The sequence below is a fragment of the Catharus ustulatus genome, chromosome 3, assembly GCF_009819885.2.
Source record: "Catharus ustulatus isolate bCatUst1 chromosome 3, bCatUst1.pri.v2, whole genome shotgun sequence".
NCBI classification, from domain to species: domain Eukaryota; kingdom Metazoa; phylum Chordata; class Aves; order Passeriformes; family Turdidae; genus Catharus; species Catharus ustulatus.
In genome coordinates this window covers 98,752,927-98,772,190 of record NC_046223.1, presented here as the reverse complement: position 1 = coordinate 98,772,190, position 19,264 = coordinate 98,752,927, and the positions used below count along the sequence as shown (strand labels likewise).

The following is a 19,264-nucleotide window of genomic DNA, read 5'->3' as shown; positions in this document are numbered from 1 at the left end:
CTATACTAAAGTACAGTGAGCCAGGGAGGTGATGTGAGGCGGCCAGCATGGCTTCACCAGGGGAAAGTCCTGCATGACCAATCCAATCAACTTCTATGATGGAGTGATTGTGATGGAGTGGACAAGGGAAGGGCTACAGATGCCATTTATCTGGATTTCAGATAAATGAAATCCAAACCAAGCCATTCTTTGATTTTAAAATTGCCTTAAATCTACAGCTGCTGTAACACGAGCCTTCAGGTGTTCTAGGTATAGAACAATTCTTTGCCTATAAGTGAATGTAGAATAGAGTAATGCAATTTTATGCCTTCTCTCCCTCCTTGGAGCAGGTTTGTTTAACTGAGCACAAATAGGCATTTGTGGGGCATTTAAAGACTACTGTTTTATCCCAGTGACAGTGAAACTCACTTAATGTAAAAAGTCTATCTTCATTTTCTTAGTCATGAAGAACTGATTTGCAGACTTCAATATTGAATTTAAATACTTGAGTGTCTTAAGAAGCTTTTATTCAGAAAGTAGAGAAATACAGGTGATTTTGTTTGCTTGGCCAAAACAAACCATAATTATTGGCAAAGAAACAGCTAAGCAAGAGATTTTGTTCTCAGTGTGGTTTGTTGAATATCGTGTCTCCTGACTTTTGATCAGATGAGCATTATTGGGGATTATTTGGATCAATGGTGGCATATGACATACTTCAAGTATCTGTACAGAATATATCTGATTATAGCAGATTAGTACCTGTAGATGTAAAATATCAAATCTACTGTGCATATCTAGGCCTTCCTAAACATCTGTTCAGTGATATATGAGGTTGTTTTTTGTATGCAGAGGGTTTTTTGAGGTGAGTTTACATTTAAAAAGCAAAATTAAAGAGTCCATTAAGGAAATTAGTAGTTTAATGTGAATAGGACATTTGAGATTTCATTTGTAAGGCTTGGTTGAACAAACACTTGGTTTGTTATTTGTCCAGAAACAACTAAAATTAAATTTGTAAGTATACATCTGTTCTGCTGTAGAAGATGAGATAAACCCCATTTTTCTTAAGCTAAAAGCTAAGAATATTGAAAATGAGCATGTTGGGTAGAGAAAAGAGCTCATCTTATACTGGTGTGATTCAAGAACTAAAATTTTTTTTATGACTTTTAGTATTTAGGAAACAGGCTACTATTTTTCTTTTTAAATGGAAATTGCTTGAAGACTTTTTCTAAGTAACCATTAGAATGTGTAGTATTTTGTTGCCATATAGGAGTTGAAAAGTTAATTTCTGCAGTCACAGTGTATAATACACTACAAAAATGTTCTTCTTTACTCCATTTTTCCCTAGTCCTCACTGGCTGATGTTTTGTCTTGTCAAGGGAGGAGAAAGCTATGAAATCTTTTAATTTACTGACCTCTTATTCTCTGTGTAGTAATTCACATGACACTTTCTTTCATCCTTTCTCTGACTTTCCCTACTTCACTTCCTTCATAAGCTTTTAAACAGATCATCTGACATTTTCCCAAGATGCTGCTATTTTAGGCCTAATCAGGCTTTTAGACATAGTGAATGGTAAAACCTGAGGGTGGATATTCCCCAATAAGGGCCCAGTAAGTGAATCTCAATGTTCTAATGTGTTTTATTTCTGCTTATCATGACATTGCAACTTAGATAATTCAGTAATTTGACTTAACTTCTGTGCATCCTAGCTGTGAACATGAATTCAACATCACCTTTGTGGCTCTAAGCTGCAACTTTAAGCCAAAGCTGACATTACCTAAATTTGTTAGAAACCACTTACAAATGGTAAAGCCTTGAAATTCAAGCATCATCAGAACTTGGAATATTATTTGCATTAAACTTCTTCAACCATAAAATATTTATCAGTATACATATTTAGTGAACTGAACTTAATGATGTCTTAATCTCCAAGATGCCAATTTTTTGAAAAGTCATATGGAATGAGATACTACCTCTGCCATGCTCTCATTATTCTATGTGGTCATAAAGGGGACATTTTGAGGAAGTGTTGTTTAAATATTTCATGACTTTAGAATTGTTCGTTCTTTGTTTACATTCCAGAAAGTAAATAACCCAATCCTTTTTCATAAAATTATTACATAATGTATGCAGATGTTTTTAAATTTGAGAAGATATTCAAAATGGTAGTCACACCCATTGAAAACTGTGTACAGTAATTTCACGAATACAAGCCGCACCAATTTGACCAAAATTTTGGTGGAAACCCGGAAGTGCGGCCAATATTCCGGGGCGGCTAATACATTAACAAAATTCTAAAAGCTGCCAACACGGAAGTGAGAGCCCGCGGCAGCCCCAAGCCAAGCTGGAGCCCGGCCGGCCCCGGCTGAGGTGGGAAAGCCTGGCAGAGGTGGGGCCAGCAGTGTGGGGGGCGGGCGGCAGAGCCTGGGCCAGCAGGGCGGGGCAGGGGGGCGGCAGAGCCCGGGCCAGCAGGGCGGGGGAGCCTGGGAGAACTGGGGCTAGCAGTGCAGGGGAGCACGGCAGAAGCAGGAAGGCCGGCGGGTGGGGCTGCCTGGCAGTGGGGGAAGCCCAGCAGAATCGGGGCCAGCAGCGTGGGGGAGCCCGGCGGTGCGGGGGCCTGCAGTACCGGCCAGGGCGAGGAAACGCGGCGGCGGTGCAGACGGGAGGGGGCGGCCGGCGAGCCCGGTGGCGGCAGCCCGCCGGCCGGGCGAGCGAACGCGGCGCGGGGCGGGCAGCGAGCCCGGCGGCGGCGGCGGCAGCCCGCCGGCAGGGCTAGCGAACGCGGCGCGGCCGGCAAGCCCGGCGGCGGCGGCGGCGGCAGCCCACCGGCAGGGCTAGCGAACGCGGCAGCGGGGCGGTGCTGACGGGAGAGGGGGGCCAGCGAGCCCGGCGGCGGCGGCAGCACCACCCAGCCAGCCCCGCCGAGCCGTGGCGCTGAGCTGGGCCACCCTGCCCCGTCGGCAACCATGAGCGGGCCGAGCCTTCCTGGCCCCGCCCCGAGCCAGTAAAGCCCGCTATGCCGCGATCCTGTTACTAATTGGCCAATTTGTGAAAGCTGCGCACGGATTCTCGCGACGAATGAAAGTGCGGCTAATATTCGGGGTGCGGCTTATCTATTGACAAAGACAGCAACATTGTCGAGGCACCGGAAGTGCGGCTTATAATCCGTGCGGCTTGTATTCGTGAAACTACTGTATTTTCTATTTAAATAACAGAAAACTGATGCAATTTTCATCATTTTCATTGTTTTCAAAAGTCATGAGTGGAAAACTTAGTTACAAAAAAAGAGATTAATTTTTTATATGTGCATGTAGTATTATGTAGAATGTAGAATTCTGTACTTTTTAAACTTGATGTCTTTACATATGAGAGTATCTTTTTCTGTGTTTTCGGAGTTATTTAGTGAAAATTTAACTGCTATAACATAAATGAAATTGTTTCCATTGCTTTGTTTCTAAGGGGACAAATTTAATTGCATGCAGGTATTCTTTCAGATACTGACACAACTTTACTTTTAGATTATCAAAAGATGTAGATTGGTTTTGGAATATCAACAAAGTATCTTCAATTTTTTCTTTATTATAACTTAGAGTGCAATTTATCAGACTTATTATGATCAAGACTACTATAATTCACATATTTTGAATTTAAAACTAGTATTCTTTCCTGTTTTAAAACATTTAAAGTACAGTAATTTCACGATTATAAGCCGCAACATTTTGACTAAAATTTTGGTCTGAACCCAAAGTGCGGCTTATAATCAGATGTGGCTTATATATGGACAAAGAACAGAAAGTTGCTGTTTTAGGAGGACAGGTGTCTGCTGAGAAAGTCAGGAACTTCTCTTTGAAATGGAGCATATAAACCCCCCTCCCTCCAAATTATTATAATTTTGAAATAAAGGGGCTTTCAGGCAAAAATATAGGAATTAGGAATAACAGTTCTTTTCTAGGGAAATTAAAATAGAAATACAGGACTACAAAGAAACAAACTCCAAACCCTGACAAAGTCAGAGTACAACCTGACACCCTGTCAGGCAGGGTGTTGGTAGCAGTCCCAATAAATGGTGGCTGCATCCTCCTGCAGTGACAGATGGGATTCAGTTGAAGCAGTGCTCCTGCAGAAGGTGCGGTTTCCCTCTAAAGGTCCAGTGGTGATGTGGAGAAATCTGGTTTTCCTCTGAAGTCCAGTGGAGAAAGGGGCTCCCTTAGTGTCCCAAAACCTCTGTTTATATCTTGGTAAGAAATGTTGGGCTCGTCCCCCTGACTGGAGCAACTCCCAATGGGATGCAGCAATTTTACCAGTCACACAGTGGGACTCAATGGCCATTAGCAGAAAATGACTCACTGGAGGAAGGATGGTTTGTGAAAAGATAAAGAACAATGCCCTGCCTGGTTTCAATGGATGGCCCATTAGCAGAATATCTGCCATTGAGATAAGGATCACTGCCCCCACCCTCAACAGATGGTGATAGAATAGATATCTTTTATCACACCCTGTATTGTAAGGTGGGGCTTATAATCAGATGTGGCTTATAATCGTGAAATTACTGTAATTAAAAAATGTAATAGCAAGATAAGGTGTGAGATCCTTAGCATTAAGGAACTGAAAAGCTTTCAGGAAAGTGGTATGTTGGAATAATTAGCGGTTTCCTCAAAAACCCAGCACTAAACCTTACATCTTTCTGCCACACTTTCTTTTCAGTTGCCTTCGAATGTTTCTTTGACTGTCCCTAGGAAATCAAATCTCTTTCTTAGCTGCTCTTTTACGTAATAATTCAGAAATAGACTTCAAATATAAAGAAAACCAAGAAGGTAAGTTTAGATATAGTGAAAAGTAGATGCTGCCCAATATGACTGATCATACATAACCAAGATAGTGGATTTGTCTCATTGAAAAAATGAGGCTTTGGTAGTTTTGGCTTCATAATTCTTTGGAGAAAAGAGCAACACAGAAATAGCATGGTATCAGACAATGCGCCATCCAATTCCTCTCTCTGTATCAGTCTGGTACACAATTAATGCTGTGACTTCAACCTGATTAATGCTTTTCTTAAGTATTTTCTAAATTAGTATCAACAGTTTTAGGCTTGTTTCCTTACTCTCTCTGAAACAGCTGCACCATTTGCTTCACGTACTAGTATTTTTTATGGTCAGGGAACAGATCAAGGCACTAATCACAAAGACATCTATCTTCCGTCTTAACTTTGCATCCCTCTAGTCTTCTGATTGCTAGGGGGTTTTTGGCGGGGGGGGTTGTGTGTGGTTTTTGTTTTGTTTTCTCTTTTTGTAACCTTAAAATAGTTACAAATCCAACCAATGACTTTTTGTTGGATTAACTAATAACTAATGGGGGTAAAAAGAGAAGTGGCAAAAAAGGCAGTTTATTATCTGGCAACACACCAGACTCTGACCTAGATCTCAGAGGATGTGGTTCACTTAGTTATGAGCTGGTGGTCTCACCTGTATGGAGGCCTTGCATTACTAGACCATTCAGGTCTTAGCCAGTGTCTGTCCCCTCTTGCAAGTTCATATTGTTCATCTTTCAGGAGGATACTGATGCAGATATGATGATTTTACTCATTCTCAGTTCACATCTTCTCTAAACTTGAGAGTTTTCACAGATGGAGAAGATTCTCATTGTTTTATCTCTTCTCTCTCTGTGTCCCAGGTATCTGTCTGATCTAGTTGTTTCTTTTTAACCCTCCAACTCATAATATCTCTTCACAGTATTATCTCATCCTTCATCTTATGAAATCCAAGGCTGATAATATTGCTGTTACCTAATCTTCTTTTATCTTGCTTTGTGGTTTTTCATGTGCTTCACCTTCTTTAAAGCAATTTCTCTTGCTCCCAGTTCAAGCCATTGGTTCTATCTATGGTGATAAATTAGTCTTTGCTAATTTATCAGCATCAATGCCAGTGTGATTGGGCACTGGAACTTGGACTCTGATTTGGAGACATCAAGTGCAATAACGTGGAAAGGAGTGATTCACTGATGTAACTGTTGCTTCCAAGTCTCTGCTGACCTGTGTATAACCACATATTATAAATTACATTCCATCCTTCTGTATGTAACCTGGTAGATTAATATATATCTTCTGTTTTCTTTGGTCGCACTTATGATCCCTGAATTCTGTTGCTGGGCTATGGCTGTAATCACCTTTATATCTATATTTTGGGTGTCTCACTGAGAAGTCATCCTTATTCAGCCCTCTATTTTTCTGCTAAGTTTTCACAGCTAGCTGTCCTTTGGTGCTTTTAATTTGCTAGATAGAAAAGAACTATTTTTCCTTTACTGAGGTATTCTTTTGTCAACTAGTTAAGAATTAAAGATAAAAATTGTCAAATAGAATCTGAGACTTCCTCTTGCTGATCACTGCACAGCTCTTGTGTTCTTCAACTTGAATTTCTTTAGAAGTTTTCACTTTGGTTATAGGAACAATGAACCTACAGATGTTGTCTGAGTGCCATTTTAAAGGTGCAACCTTTTCTTTCTGTCTCCACTTTTGTCCACGCTTTTTTCCTGTTATGATTCAATTGTTGCAACATCCTTCTCTCTGACCTTTGCAAATTCAATTTTTCTTTACTCTCATCTAGATTCATTTCTTCCTTCAAAGTTACAGTAATTCACGATTACAAGCCGCGCTAACTATAAGCCGCATCTCCGGGTGTCGGCAACATTTAGTTCTTTGTTCGTACACAAGCCGCACCCAATTATAAGCCGCTCTGTTGTTCGCAGCGAGGACCCGCGTGCAACAAAGTTGCCAAATAGTAACAGAATCGCAGGATCGTGGGGTTTACTGGCTCGGCTCGGGCCATGAGGGCTCAGCCCACTTGGGCCTGCCGACGGGGCCAGGTGGCCCAGCTCGGTGCTGCCACTCAGCGGGGCCACTCGGGACCGGCTGCTGCTGCTGCTGGGCTTGGTCGCCTCAGCCCGGTACTGCCCTGCGGTGGCAGGGGGGGCACAGAGCCCGCCAGCACCCACGGCGGCAGGAGGGGAAGGAGCCCCCCGGCTCCCACAGCAGGCGGGGATGGGAGCCTGCCTGCTCCTGCAGCAGCCGTGGCAGGCGACGGGAGCCCCCTGCCTCCCCCTGGGCCACGGGGCTAGCAGGAGGGAGTCCCCACCTTCCCCCCCGGCGCTGCGGGCACAGAGCCCGGCTCCACCCGCCGCGCAACAGAGTAACCAATTTGTAACAATCGCGTAAAGCTGGGTTTACTGGCAGGTGCTTGGCTCGGCACCCTGGCTGGCACTTCCGGGGTTGGAAATGTCAGAAAATTATTTACATATTAGCCACTCCTGAGTATAAGCCACATTTCTGGGGTGGGAGCAAAATTTTAGTCAAGACGGTGCGGCTTGTAATCGTGAAATTACTGTAATTTCCTGCCCTATCATTTTGTCCATTTTTTACATTCCCCCCTGGCTTTCATGTTAAGTATATCATTGAGCTCAGACAGAACCTATAGCACCCCCTGACAGATCTAGCATTCATCTCAATCTTGTAAGCATCACAGGTTAATTCACCTACCTACTTCAACTTGAACTTTAACTGTTTCTCTGCCTGCCTTTAGGCATCATCATGACCCAGTGCTGCTGCATTTCTCAAGTCAGAAAATTAGTTCTTCAGTTCATCCTATCATGAGCTCTAACACTCCTTCAGGAAGTTGTCCTTGTCCTTAGTAGTTACCCTTATGCCTTCAGAATTTACTATCTGCCATTTCCTTTGCTATCCCTTTGCTTTTCATATTCTAATGTATAATGTGCTGCATCCAGCATAAAATGTATCTCTCTGGGTTTTGTAGTCCCTACCCAAATCCTATCTAAAATAAAACTCAATAAACCTTGAGGCTTATCGAGTTCAAACAGAACCAAAAGTGCTCCCTGACAGATCCCTCTTCATTTCAAGGTTTATTGAAGGTATTATAAAGAAGGAAGGGACTATAACACCTCTAGGAACAGTAAGTGGAGGAGCTGAATAACTGTTACTTTCTGGATTCCATACTATGATTTTAGTTCTTCCCTTAAAGCTGGCTTCGACTGTAATGCACTAACTCACATGGCTCAGAATAAGCCATAAGACAGTTTTTTCTCTTTTCCGTCTTTCACGTGTCCTGCAAGGAGCCAGTGTTACCTTTTAGGTTTTTAGATCTAGCTCCATCTGTTGAGGAACGCAACAAAGGCTGACATACCTGTAAGATAATACTTACTCCTGCCATTTACTGCCTCATCTCACCTCTGGTATTGCTTGTCCACCAATGAATTTTTCTCTTCAGCCTGTTATTTTACTAAACTCCAATCTAAGAGTTGCTATGTCAGTCCTAGGCTAAACTGATTTGTTTGTGTGCCAGTGCAACTCCCTACAACACACTGATCCATATGTTGACAAGAAGGTCCTGACAAGATGTCCCATCCTCAGAGAGATGTGGGTCCCTATGAGGCGTGCTCCATGTGGCACTCCCCTAGCTGGATACAGGCTAGTCAGTGTCTGCTCTGTCTGGCCTGACCATCAGATGATGCTGACAGTGTGAGTTCCATTAGTATCAAATTGGGTTTTGATTACAATTGTTCTAGTCCAAACTCCCTACAATTAAAAATTTTCATGTTCCTTTAATACTTTCAGGTAACTATTTCAAAAGTCTCTTTAAAATGTTTCACCAAATTGCAGAATGTCTGAGGTTGAAAAATGCCTCTAGATATCATCTAGTCCAACGCCCTTGCTGAAGCAGGACCGGCTCTGTATAGCTTTTGGATACCTCCAAGGATGAAACACCATCAAGTCTCTGGGAAACCTACCCAGTCACCCTTAGACTAAAAAAGTGTTTCCTGATGTTCAGTCAGCATTTCCTGTGTTTCAGTATGTGCCCATTGCCTGTGTTGCTGAGCATCACTTGCAAGAGCCTGGCTCCACCCTATTTTTACTGTTCCTTCAGCTATCTAGAGATACTAATAAACTTTTTCTTCCTTAGGCTCTCTCAGCCTTTCCACATAGGAGAGATACTCCAATGGCAGCTTCTACATGGCTGGATTGTCTCCTGCATGTCCATGTTTCTCTTGTACTGAGAAACTCAGAACTGGACTGTACTCCAAGTGTGGCCATGCAGTGCTGAGTAAAGGAGATCACCTCCCTTACCTGTTGTCAATACTTTGCCTAATGCAGCCTCGGATACAGTTTGCCTTCTTTGCACAGGCTCATCTATAGCTTTTGAATTGAGCTAATGTTTTTTTTTCTCTTTAACATGTTTGTTTCTTTTTAATATGATCTTTTGGACCAAACATCCTTCAGGCATTTTAGTATAACCAGTAAATGTATACGTGCAGTATTTACACTTACTGTAGTAAACCTTACCACACTTCTTAGCAGGTGGTGTTATCCAGACCATTTTCTGAGGTTGGCATTACAATTTCCTATCAAATCTTCATTGTTAATGGCACCAACTATCATTTCTTACTCCAATTTGTGAAGGGCCCAATAATTGACCTAGTTCTTTAACTTACTTGGGATTCTTTCCTGAACTCTGATTATAAACTCTATACTAACCCTTTCCAAGCAAAAGCCCATGATGGGTAAAGAGCCAATGTTTGTCTGTTCACTGTTAGTTATATCTCTCATGCTAAACCTATGAGCAATACCTGATCCTTTCAATGCCTCTGAAGAGTGTACTAAACCTTTCTGATATTTGATATGTTTGTTTTCCGAAGCACAGGTTTTTGCATCTGCCTAATCTATTAGTTGTTTTCCATCATTTGGTCTGTTTGTTGGTTTTCTCTTACTTCTGCACAAACAGGTCCACGTGGTTGCTTAGTTTTCTAGGTCTCCATTTAAGCAATGAGAATTCTATTACAGCTTGGACAGCTGACCCCAGCTGGGTAAAGGGATATCCCACAGAGTCATGCTCAGTATATAAACCTGAGGGAAAGCTACCTGGGGGGCCACTGCTTAGGAGCATGCTGAGCATCATCTGGTTGGTGGTGGGCAATTGCTGTTCATTTGCATCACCTGCTTTTCTTGGATTTTAGTTCTTCTTGTTATTTTCCTTCAATTACATTTTAATGACATTTTAATTTTAAAAAATTATTTTATTTAAATTATTTTAATGTTCCTATCTCAACCCATGAGTCCATGAGTTTTCTTACTTTTAGCCCTCCAGTTCTCTTTCATATCCCACTGAGGGGGTGGGGAGTGAGGTGTGTGTGGTGCTTGCCATTTGGCATCAAACCATTACATCAGTGCACAGATGACCCACAAAATCAAACTAACTCTCAAATTACTGACAATTAGTGAAATTTTCAAAGTGGATGTTTAGCAATCTCACCATTAACCTCAAGTACATGAAACTTATTTCGGTTTTATTGCTGTGTCCATGGCCAAAAGCAGTGTGTCTTCTGCAAGATATTCAGCATCAGATATTTGATGGCTTGGGGATATATGCATCTATTGCGAGTAAAATTAAATTTGGGGCCCACAGCTGAACTGAATAGTTCCAACTATTCTGTGTTCCAACTTAGATATGGGTTTTGAAAGTATCATAAACTTAAGCCAAAAGTTTCATTAGAAACAGCCTATGGCTTTACTAATATTTTATAAGCCCTCATTAGAACGCGGAGCTAGTGACTACTATATCTACTAGTAAATTAAACAGTGTGAAGGCATGGGCCCAAGCATTGTAACTCATTTACTTAAGTGGTTGTGTTGTTAGAAAATGCCTTGGCATTATTCTTACCTTGCACTTTCCCAAATAATTCTGAGTTGTGGTTTGGCTGTTAGTCCAGTATAGGAACCAGTAGGCAGTTTGCCTGTACCTCGTCGCTCTGGTCAGTGTTTACTGGTATGTATGTGGCCAGTGTGCCAACTGGCCTTGTAGTCAAAGACTGGCACTCTTAACTGAGTCACAGAAGTGTACACAACTTTAAAGAAAATGCTTTTATTGTACAATAAATGTACCATAGTTAAAAATAGTTTTATTGCTCTTTCATTTGTTCTGGGGTGGCTGTATTGTAGCACACTCAAGAGGCCATAAATTCACTCTAGTTTATACCCCACCACGTCTTTTATCCATAGCAGTGGTCCTTCACAAAATCTTCAAATCATTGTGGTATGTAAAGATAAATAAAATGGAAGGATATTGTGGTCAGAGAAGTTTGTCATCAAGCACATGCCATACCTGTGTATGCTGGAGCATTGAATATATATGCTGGCTACTGTACTAATTTGTCTTCAACCAAAATGTCTGTATTTCTGTTTTGACCACCATGTTTGTGGAAGCATGTATTCAAATGGCAATAACAAATAAGAGTTTTCTACAATGTTGTTTGTTATTCTTGCAGCGTGCATACTCATGAATCTCAATTATTTTAGTATCATATGCTGTATGTAGCACTGTAGCACCATCTTGTGTGAGCTGCAACTGTCGTTTCTGTATGTGCATTCAGCAATCTTCATGTGGAATATAACAATTATACTTAAAACCCTTTTACATAAAACTGACATTGGGAAATGAGAACACAACATAGATCCTCCTTATAATCTATGTGGTAGATTTCATAATGGTGTGCTCATTTAAGGTACCTCATTGTTAGGAGGATCCATATAAATATGAAGCATGGGCTGCTGAGCTCTGGAGGCAAAAAATATGCATTTTGTCTGCACTGTGCTACAAAACTACAGAATTAAAGCAGGGAAATTGGAATCTTTATGTGAAATAAAATGAAACTAAAATATAATATGGGAAAAGGCTACTAGGGAAAATTAAGTAGAAATGGCTTTGAAAGAGCTGACAGAAATAAAGATGAAAAATGCTTTTAAATTATTGCTGGTAGCAAATGGTCATGGGCCACAGTATTTTCTGACTATTCTTCAGTTAATGCTAGGAGTAAAAAGTTGATGTTTTATTCTTATGGGGTTTTTTTATTTCTTTGATCAAAATATCTAGCTTCAAACCACACTGTGCATGAGAGCATATCATATATCATCCCAACTGCATTAAATGCTTGGATTCTTGGAGGAATATCATGTAATTCCTGCATATTCAGTCTGTCAGGGTTTCAGATGTGACAGTAAAAGAGCTATTTAGAAAAACTGCAATGATGCCTTTTTTGTAAGAGTAACTGATAGAAATATGGACCTGATAAATTTGATTTTATTTTCACAGTAAAAGAAATAGTGTTGTGTATGACTTTAGATCATGACTGTAGATATCAGGAGAGAGATATTGTGTGATCAAGAAAGCTAGCATTTGACTTCTCTGCAATCAAATCCCTCCCAGCTCATGGCCAAATAATTTTCTATTAGTCTTTGATGATTGCTAAAAATGCAGCTTGTGAAGATAAAGCACTAACCTGTAGCATGAACATATATATTGACAGGTGCTGGGGGAAGTAACTCTGTGCTCTTTATGCATACATTTGTGGTTCATTGTTCTTTACTGTCCTCTTTGGCTACACTTTGTGAGCCTTAGGGAAAATTTTTTTCCACTTTATTTTGAAATGATAAAAGGAACCAGAAGAAAAAAAATCTGCAGGTATCTGTTGCTGAAGACAGATTGCAAAATTAATATTAAAAAGTTGTATCAATGCTTCTCCCACCTCACTTTCTAGCTCTGCTTGCAATGTGTAGACTAGTGAGAGGCTGGGTTTCACCTTTTGCAACAGTTTTGACAGCAAGAAGGTGCAACTAGTTCTAAAATTCTTTAATCTCGTATGCTTGAGCATTTATGCAGCCATCATGTCAATATGAGCAATATATCCTGAAATCTCTCTACATATGTAAACTTTATTTCCTTTTAACTAATCTTCCATTGCACCTTCCATTTTTCACTTTTAGATTCACTCATGTGAGAGATTTAACTGTTTTCTAAATCTACATTAATCTGAAGCAACTACTTCCTATAGCTCAGACAGTTAAAGGAATTGAGAGAAAATATAATTATTGTTAAATTGAAGATACTCAGATTAAAATTCAGTGGTAATAAACATTGGTTGAATAATAAATATTGGCTAAAATTTTTTTTACAGCAATGGAGGATGGATAATAGTATCCAAGATTTTGATAGGTTTAAAACTAGTTTAGAAGCCTCATGGCATGACTCCAATCCCAGCTGAGGACTGAAAGAGTTATGTAAGAGACTGGTGTAGAGAGAATAAAAGCCATTTGTATATGTGGTTGAAAATACCACTATACAAACCGAGTCACTTCCAGTATATTATACTATAATCAATTCTTTCTACTGGCACATTTTGTGTGTTCTGTTTAACATCTGAGATATGCCAAAATCCTTGGCATTGCAAAGCCTATGGAACAAGAAGGGAAGTGCTATGGATATTTTGTGTTTTGCAGTCCTATATCCTGATCTTTGATTAAAAATTCAAAATTTCTCCTTTGAGTTTTGCAATTTCCGTGAAGAAGCTGTCACAGAGAACACAAACCAAAATTCAAACCTGAGTAGTGGCTCTGATTGCAGTCATTCATGAAACATTAGTTAGTGCTTTCTTCAACACACAACTTTTGTTCCCACTATCTCTGACCTTATGAAACATACAGAAAAATGGCTGATCTTTACTTTGTGTGGGGTATTATTTTATTAAAGAGACTGTGCTGATAGGCTGGAATTCAAATTTCACTCTCCTAAGATTGTTGTGGAAATGGAAGGGATTTTTCATTGGTGGTTTATATGCTCATATAGATTATTTTAGTGGGTTTTTTTCACCCTTTTCTACTGTTATTTAAGAATATTCTATTTAAGAACTTAGTGTGTATGCTGGCACTAGTAATTTCCTTTTTGTTTAATTTCAGATAACTCTCAGAGTGATCCAGTAGAAGTGACAGCACTCTATTCATTTGAAGGACAACAGCCAGGTGACTTGACTTTCAAAGCTGGAGACAGAATCACAGTGACAACTAAAACAAATTCCCAGTTTGATTGGTGGGAAGGAAGTATAGGAGGGAAAACTGGCATCTTTCCAGCCAATTATGTTGCCATAAGTAACAACTAAATTTGTACAAAATGAAATGTTGAGGTAGTAATATATTTACACTGAAAAATTTATTTTAACTTTTCAGATTTTATTAAAATGAGATTTTAATAAAATTTCAATAGTATTCTAGCAGTATTCTAACAAAAAAAGGTGAAATGCTTTGTATGACCATAGATTTCCCCTAAAGTTATTTCTTAAGTAAACAGTAGGTGATAGTAAATTTAGGAGTGTTTTATTTTTGAGCAAGTTGCCCCATAAAAAGTAATCCAATTTGTGTATAATGTGTACATGAGGGAAAAATTTGGAAATGTTCAGAATTAGATATGCTGAAAAAAATGTTGATTTCTATTAAATTGTAATTTATGGTATCTTTCCTTAATAAATGCTCTTAAATTTGCTTCAAACCATGTCTGAGTCAGAGTTCTTTACATAGTAAATACAGATGCTTTTTCACAGGTATGGTAGATAAAAGCGCCTTCATATTTGGTTTTAAAAACCACTCTAGATATTGCAATTTTTTGGTAACTGCTTTAGGTCTGTAATGTTTCTCAGTGTTAGGCCTACAGAGACCTTTTTTTAAACAACTCTGTGGCAGTTAAACAGTTCAGTTTCTCTGATAGCTTGCCTTATACTGCCCTCACCTTTGGAGAATTTAGGCACTTCTGAAAGTTTGTTTAGTAAAATGCATGAATAGTCCCTCAGAAAACATACAGGCTTATCCTTGATTCCTGTAGGAACTTGTTTCACAGATCTCTCTATCCACAAGATAGAGAAATTTCTGGTTCACAAGTGAGCTTGAATTCTTCCTGCTTCTTCCTATTTATAACTTTTCGAATGTTTAAGAAAAGAGCAACATGAAGTAAACTACAGAGTAAATTGAGAGTATTTATAATAGTAAGATAGGGAAGATGTTTCTGTAGGAGACATGGTAGTAATTTATAGCAGTATCATTCTCAGATTTCAACTTCATTTTGCAGATACAGATGCTGCCTTTAAAGTTGTTGTGACAAATCAGAGCAGAGGTCAGAATGAGACTTTGAGTTTTTTAGAACCAGTTGAGTTCCCTTCTCAATGTTGAATATGATGGATCTGCCTCTTATATGGAGTTAATGCCAAGATGATAATTATGCTCTCTCAGTCTCAGCTTTTCCCCTCTTGAAAACGTATTTAGTCCTTGTTTCTTCTATGAGGACCAGAAATTTAGTATGTGTGATCTTTCCAGCAACCAAGTTATAGTCGATCTGTTGTGATGCACTAATCTATCAGGTAATCTTTAAGTTATCCCATCAGAATGTAGACTTACCATTAGGAAGTTATTCTGTTCTGCTCATTGTCAAATGTTTCTGTATTTCTTTCTGACTGGGCCAAAATACATTCATTCAAGATGAGACAGAAGAGACTGAAACCATAGTCAAATGCATTTACAACCTTTCAGTGAAAATCCTTCATACACTTTGCCTCATAATTTAGACAGAAATCTGTCTTCAAATAGATACCACTGCCATCTGTTTACCCATACTGTTTGCACGTTTTTTTAGTAAATATTTTCCAGCTAGTAGGAAGAGTTATACAACCTCATGTAGCTGCAGTGGAAATGCTAATATATGCCTTTGGAAGAATTGTTGTAGCATGTGCCAATTTGAGGTGAGAAAGCAGGTTCTGTGCTTGCCTGTCTTTGACAGACTGCATCTATTGCTTCTTAAACCAGAAAACACCAAATAAGCCACTATCAGGACTCAGTGAACAGGATTTATAATAGTGTGGTAGTCCTAGAAGCTAGGCATTGTCACATATTCACAATGAATACCTCCTGCATTTATATCCTATTGCTGCACTTTAGTTGTACTTTATAAGCTGAACCATCCACTAGCAGAATTCTGCTGTAATGCTTCATTAGTCATTTCCAGAATGCTGGCTGCTTTTTCAACCAGTGTACTTGCCTTTATGTAGAGTTGTTAAAGCTTCTTAACTCATGTCAAGTGTCTTCTTCCATGAAACTGTCAGAATTAATGAACTTGCACAGTAAAATCTTTTTTTTGTTTATGTAAATTCAATTTCTTGGATTGTCATAGCTGAGTTTGGGGAAAAATGAGGATTGTCTAATCTCAGTGTTCATGATAGTCTGTAGACTCTGCAGGATATCACTGATTACTAAATCCAAGCTGCCTTTTGAGGGGGAAATATTAGATGGAAAGGATATCTTATAACTGGAATGTGTCTTCATTTACATGTAATATAGGAAAGAGAAGATTCAGCAAATTAACGTAATGCAAGAAAAGTCATTGGTTGTCAAAAACAAATCATGAAGCACTACAGAACTTTATTGCTGATTCTAAATGTCATTGACACGGGCTGGATCAGTTCACATCAGCGGGCTTAGGCTAATTCCAAAAGTGCTTTGGCAGTAAAAACACTTTACAGTAAAAGGCAGTCTGCACATTTCAGTAAACTTAAGAGCTCTGTAAGGAACAGCAGTTGTAGCTCAGGTTCCCTGCAGTAGGTCTAGGAACAAAAACCTAGAGATACACAGAGTCACCCATGAGACACATGTTCTGGTAAGAGAGGTTTTCCATCAATGAAAATCCATGTATGTGTTCCTTTGCTACAGGATGCCTGACCAGATCCAGGAGAAAGAGACTGAAGAAGATGGTGCCTCTGGCACAAAGTACTTAATGAGTTATGAAGTGTCTGCTATCCAGCTGTTAGTGGGACTTGGGAGGATAGATGTATGCAGCACCAAATCAGTGGAATCCGTACTGGAAGAGAAAAAATGAGTTATGGAGCCATGGGATTCCCTCAAGGGGATACTTAGTAAAAGGCAGAGAAGTACTTCTGTGTGTTGAGCAGGTTCAATAAGCAGTTTTATAAGCAGCTACCTTCAGCATACAAAACAACTAGTTTTACTGTTGAAACGCAGTTAATCAGACAACAGTAATTTCTATACATACAGTGCAGGTACTTTCCATATTTATTTTGTGATTATATTTATATATGGCAGCTCAGTTTCCTATCAGTCCTTATGGGATTTATCTTGAGCAATGTGATTGCTGAAGGGTCATAGTTAGGGGTATGTGCTCTGTTCAACATAAAAACCGTGTGCAACTATTGTTAAAAGCTCTTTCTTCCACATCCATTTTAATTAATGCATCCACTTTAATTAACAATTTAAAATATTATCTATAGTTTCAGAGATTTAAAAAATTGTTTTGAGAATCTTTTTCGTTTTGTTGAGAACTGCCTAAACAGCAGATCCCAAAGAGTTTTAATGAGTGGCATGGGGTATAATTGGAGGCCTGTTACTAGTGGTGTCCCTCAATACTGGGCTCAGTATTTTTTAATTTACCAAAACTTATTTGTTCCTCACTTGGATGAAGGAGCAGATACATCCTCATTGAGTTCACTGACAACACAAATCTGTGAGGAGTGTCTGGTACACCAGAGGGCTGTGCAGCCCTTCGGAAGGACCTCGGTGGGTTGGAGAGATGAGCAAAGAATTGTGAAATTCAACAAAGGGCAATGCAGGGTCCTGCACCTGAGGAGGAACAACCCCATGGACCTATGTGGGCTGGGGGCTGATCTGCTGGGAAGCAGCTCCGTGGAGAAGGACCTGGGGGTCCTGGTGGACAATGGGCTGCTCATGAGCCAGCAGTGTGTCCTTGTGGCCAAGGAGGCCAAAGGTATCCTGGCGTGCATTGGGAAGAGCTTTGCCAGCAGGTCACAGCAGGTGATCCTGTCCTTCTACTCAGCCCTGGTGAGGCACATCTGGAGTGCTGTGTCCAGTTCTGGGCTCCTCAGGACAAGAGAGACTTGGAGCACCCAGAGCAGGTCTGATGGAGGGCTACAAAGATGATTAAGGGACTGAAACATCTCTCTTTTGAGGAAAGGCTGAGGGAGCTGGGCCTGTTCAGCCTCCAGAAGAGACGACTGAGAGGGGACCTGATCAATGCCTGTCACTGTCTGAAGGGAGGGTGTCAAGAGGATGGACCAGGCTCTGCTCAGTGGTGCCAGTAGGACGAGAGGCAATGAGCAGAAACTGATGCACAGAATATTCCATCTGAACCTGAAGAAGAATTTCTTTGTAGGTGACTGAGCACTGGATCACAGAGAGATTGTCCAGAGAGGCTGTGGAATCCTGTGTAGTATGCTCTAGGATGACCCTGCTTGAGTGGGAACTTGGACCAGATCACAGAATCACAGGATCAGCTTAGTTGGAAGGGACCCACAAAGATCATCGAGTCCAACTCCTGTCTCTGTACAGCACCATCCCTGAGAATCCCCAAATATCCAAATACTTCTTGAGCTCTGTCAGGCTTGGTGCTGTGATCACTTCCCTGAGGAGTCTGTTCCAGTGCCCAACCACTCTCTGGGTGAAGATCCTTTTCCTTATATCCAACCTAAACCTCCCCTGACGCAACTTCAGGGCATTCTCTCAGATCCTGTCACTGGACACCAGATCAGGGTCTGCCCCTTCTCTTCCCCTCATGAGGAAGTCACAGACCTCTGTGAGGTCTCCCCTCAGTCTGCTGTTTTCCAGGCTGAACAGATGACCCACTGCAGCTCCTTCCAACCTGTCCCAGTCGGTGATTTTGTGATTCCGAACATACCTTACATGATTTTGTCCCTTTATATTTGTGTGTGATACTTTAAATACATGATCAAAATCATAATTAGACAGTGTTCAGATTCTATTCTGTGTGATATATTAAAAAAAAATCTATTCCTTTAGCAATATTTTAGCTTTAACTCTTTATTTTAAAAGTGACTTTGGTTATAGCTATAATTGTAAAACTTTTCACCTCTGTTCGTTTTGGTTTTTTTCTTTCAGGCTATTGCAGACCAAAAAATATTTCTGTTATGTGCAGGTGTAAAGTTCCATCATGACTAATATCTCCAGGTCTTCAGCAACAAGTAAACATGTAATCCCGCTCTCCCTTCTCATATCAGGCCAAACACTCCTGTTTATCGAACCTTTCACAAAAACTTCTCAGGCTGGTCTTTCTTGATTAAGTGTTCTGTTTCACTCTTTCTGTATGCACATACACAGACTGGGTGGTTCTTTTGGAACTGTGTTAAATTTTGAAGCCAGATTTTTACAGATCAAATCAAATTGTAGAAACTTAAATCTATTCTGCATACATTTCTGTCAATTCTATACATAGCCTATGCCTAGGATCATAAGAAATACAAAAAAGTTGTTCATGTTTGCAATTTATCTTTAAAAGAATTGTCTGATCTAAGGGGAGCTAAATGTCACTTGTTCATGTTGATTTATTGAGAGTACTTAGATGCAGAGAACTCTTGAAATTTATACCTTTT

At 40.1% G+C, this 19,264-nt stretch overlaps 1 protein-coding gene across 4 annotated transcripts in view; it reads left to right on the top strand.

The window, feature by feature from the left end:
• Positions 1-14,352, top strand: part of SH3YL1 (SH3 and SYLF domain containing 1) — a 51,525-nt gene extending 37,173 nt beyond the window's left edge. For all 4 annotated transcript variants that reach the window (XM_033054162.1, XM_033054163.1, XM_033054161.2 and 1 more), the window contains exon 10: positions 13,767-14,352. In XM_033054162.1, coding sequence (XP_032910053.1) covers positions 13,767-13,966 — 200 coding nt within the window. In that variant the 3' untranslated portion in view covers positions 13,967-14,352. The remainder of the gene's footprint in view (positions 1-13,766) is intronic.
• The last annotated feature ends 4,912 nt before the right edge of the window (positions 14,353-19,264 follow it).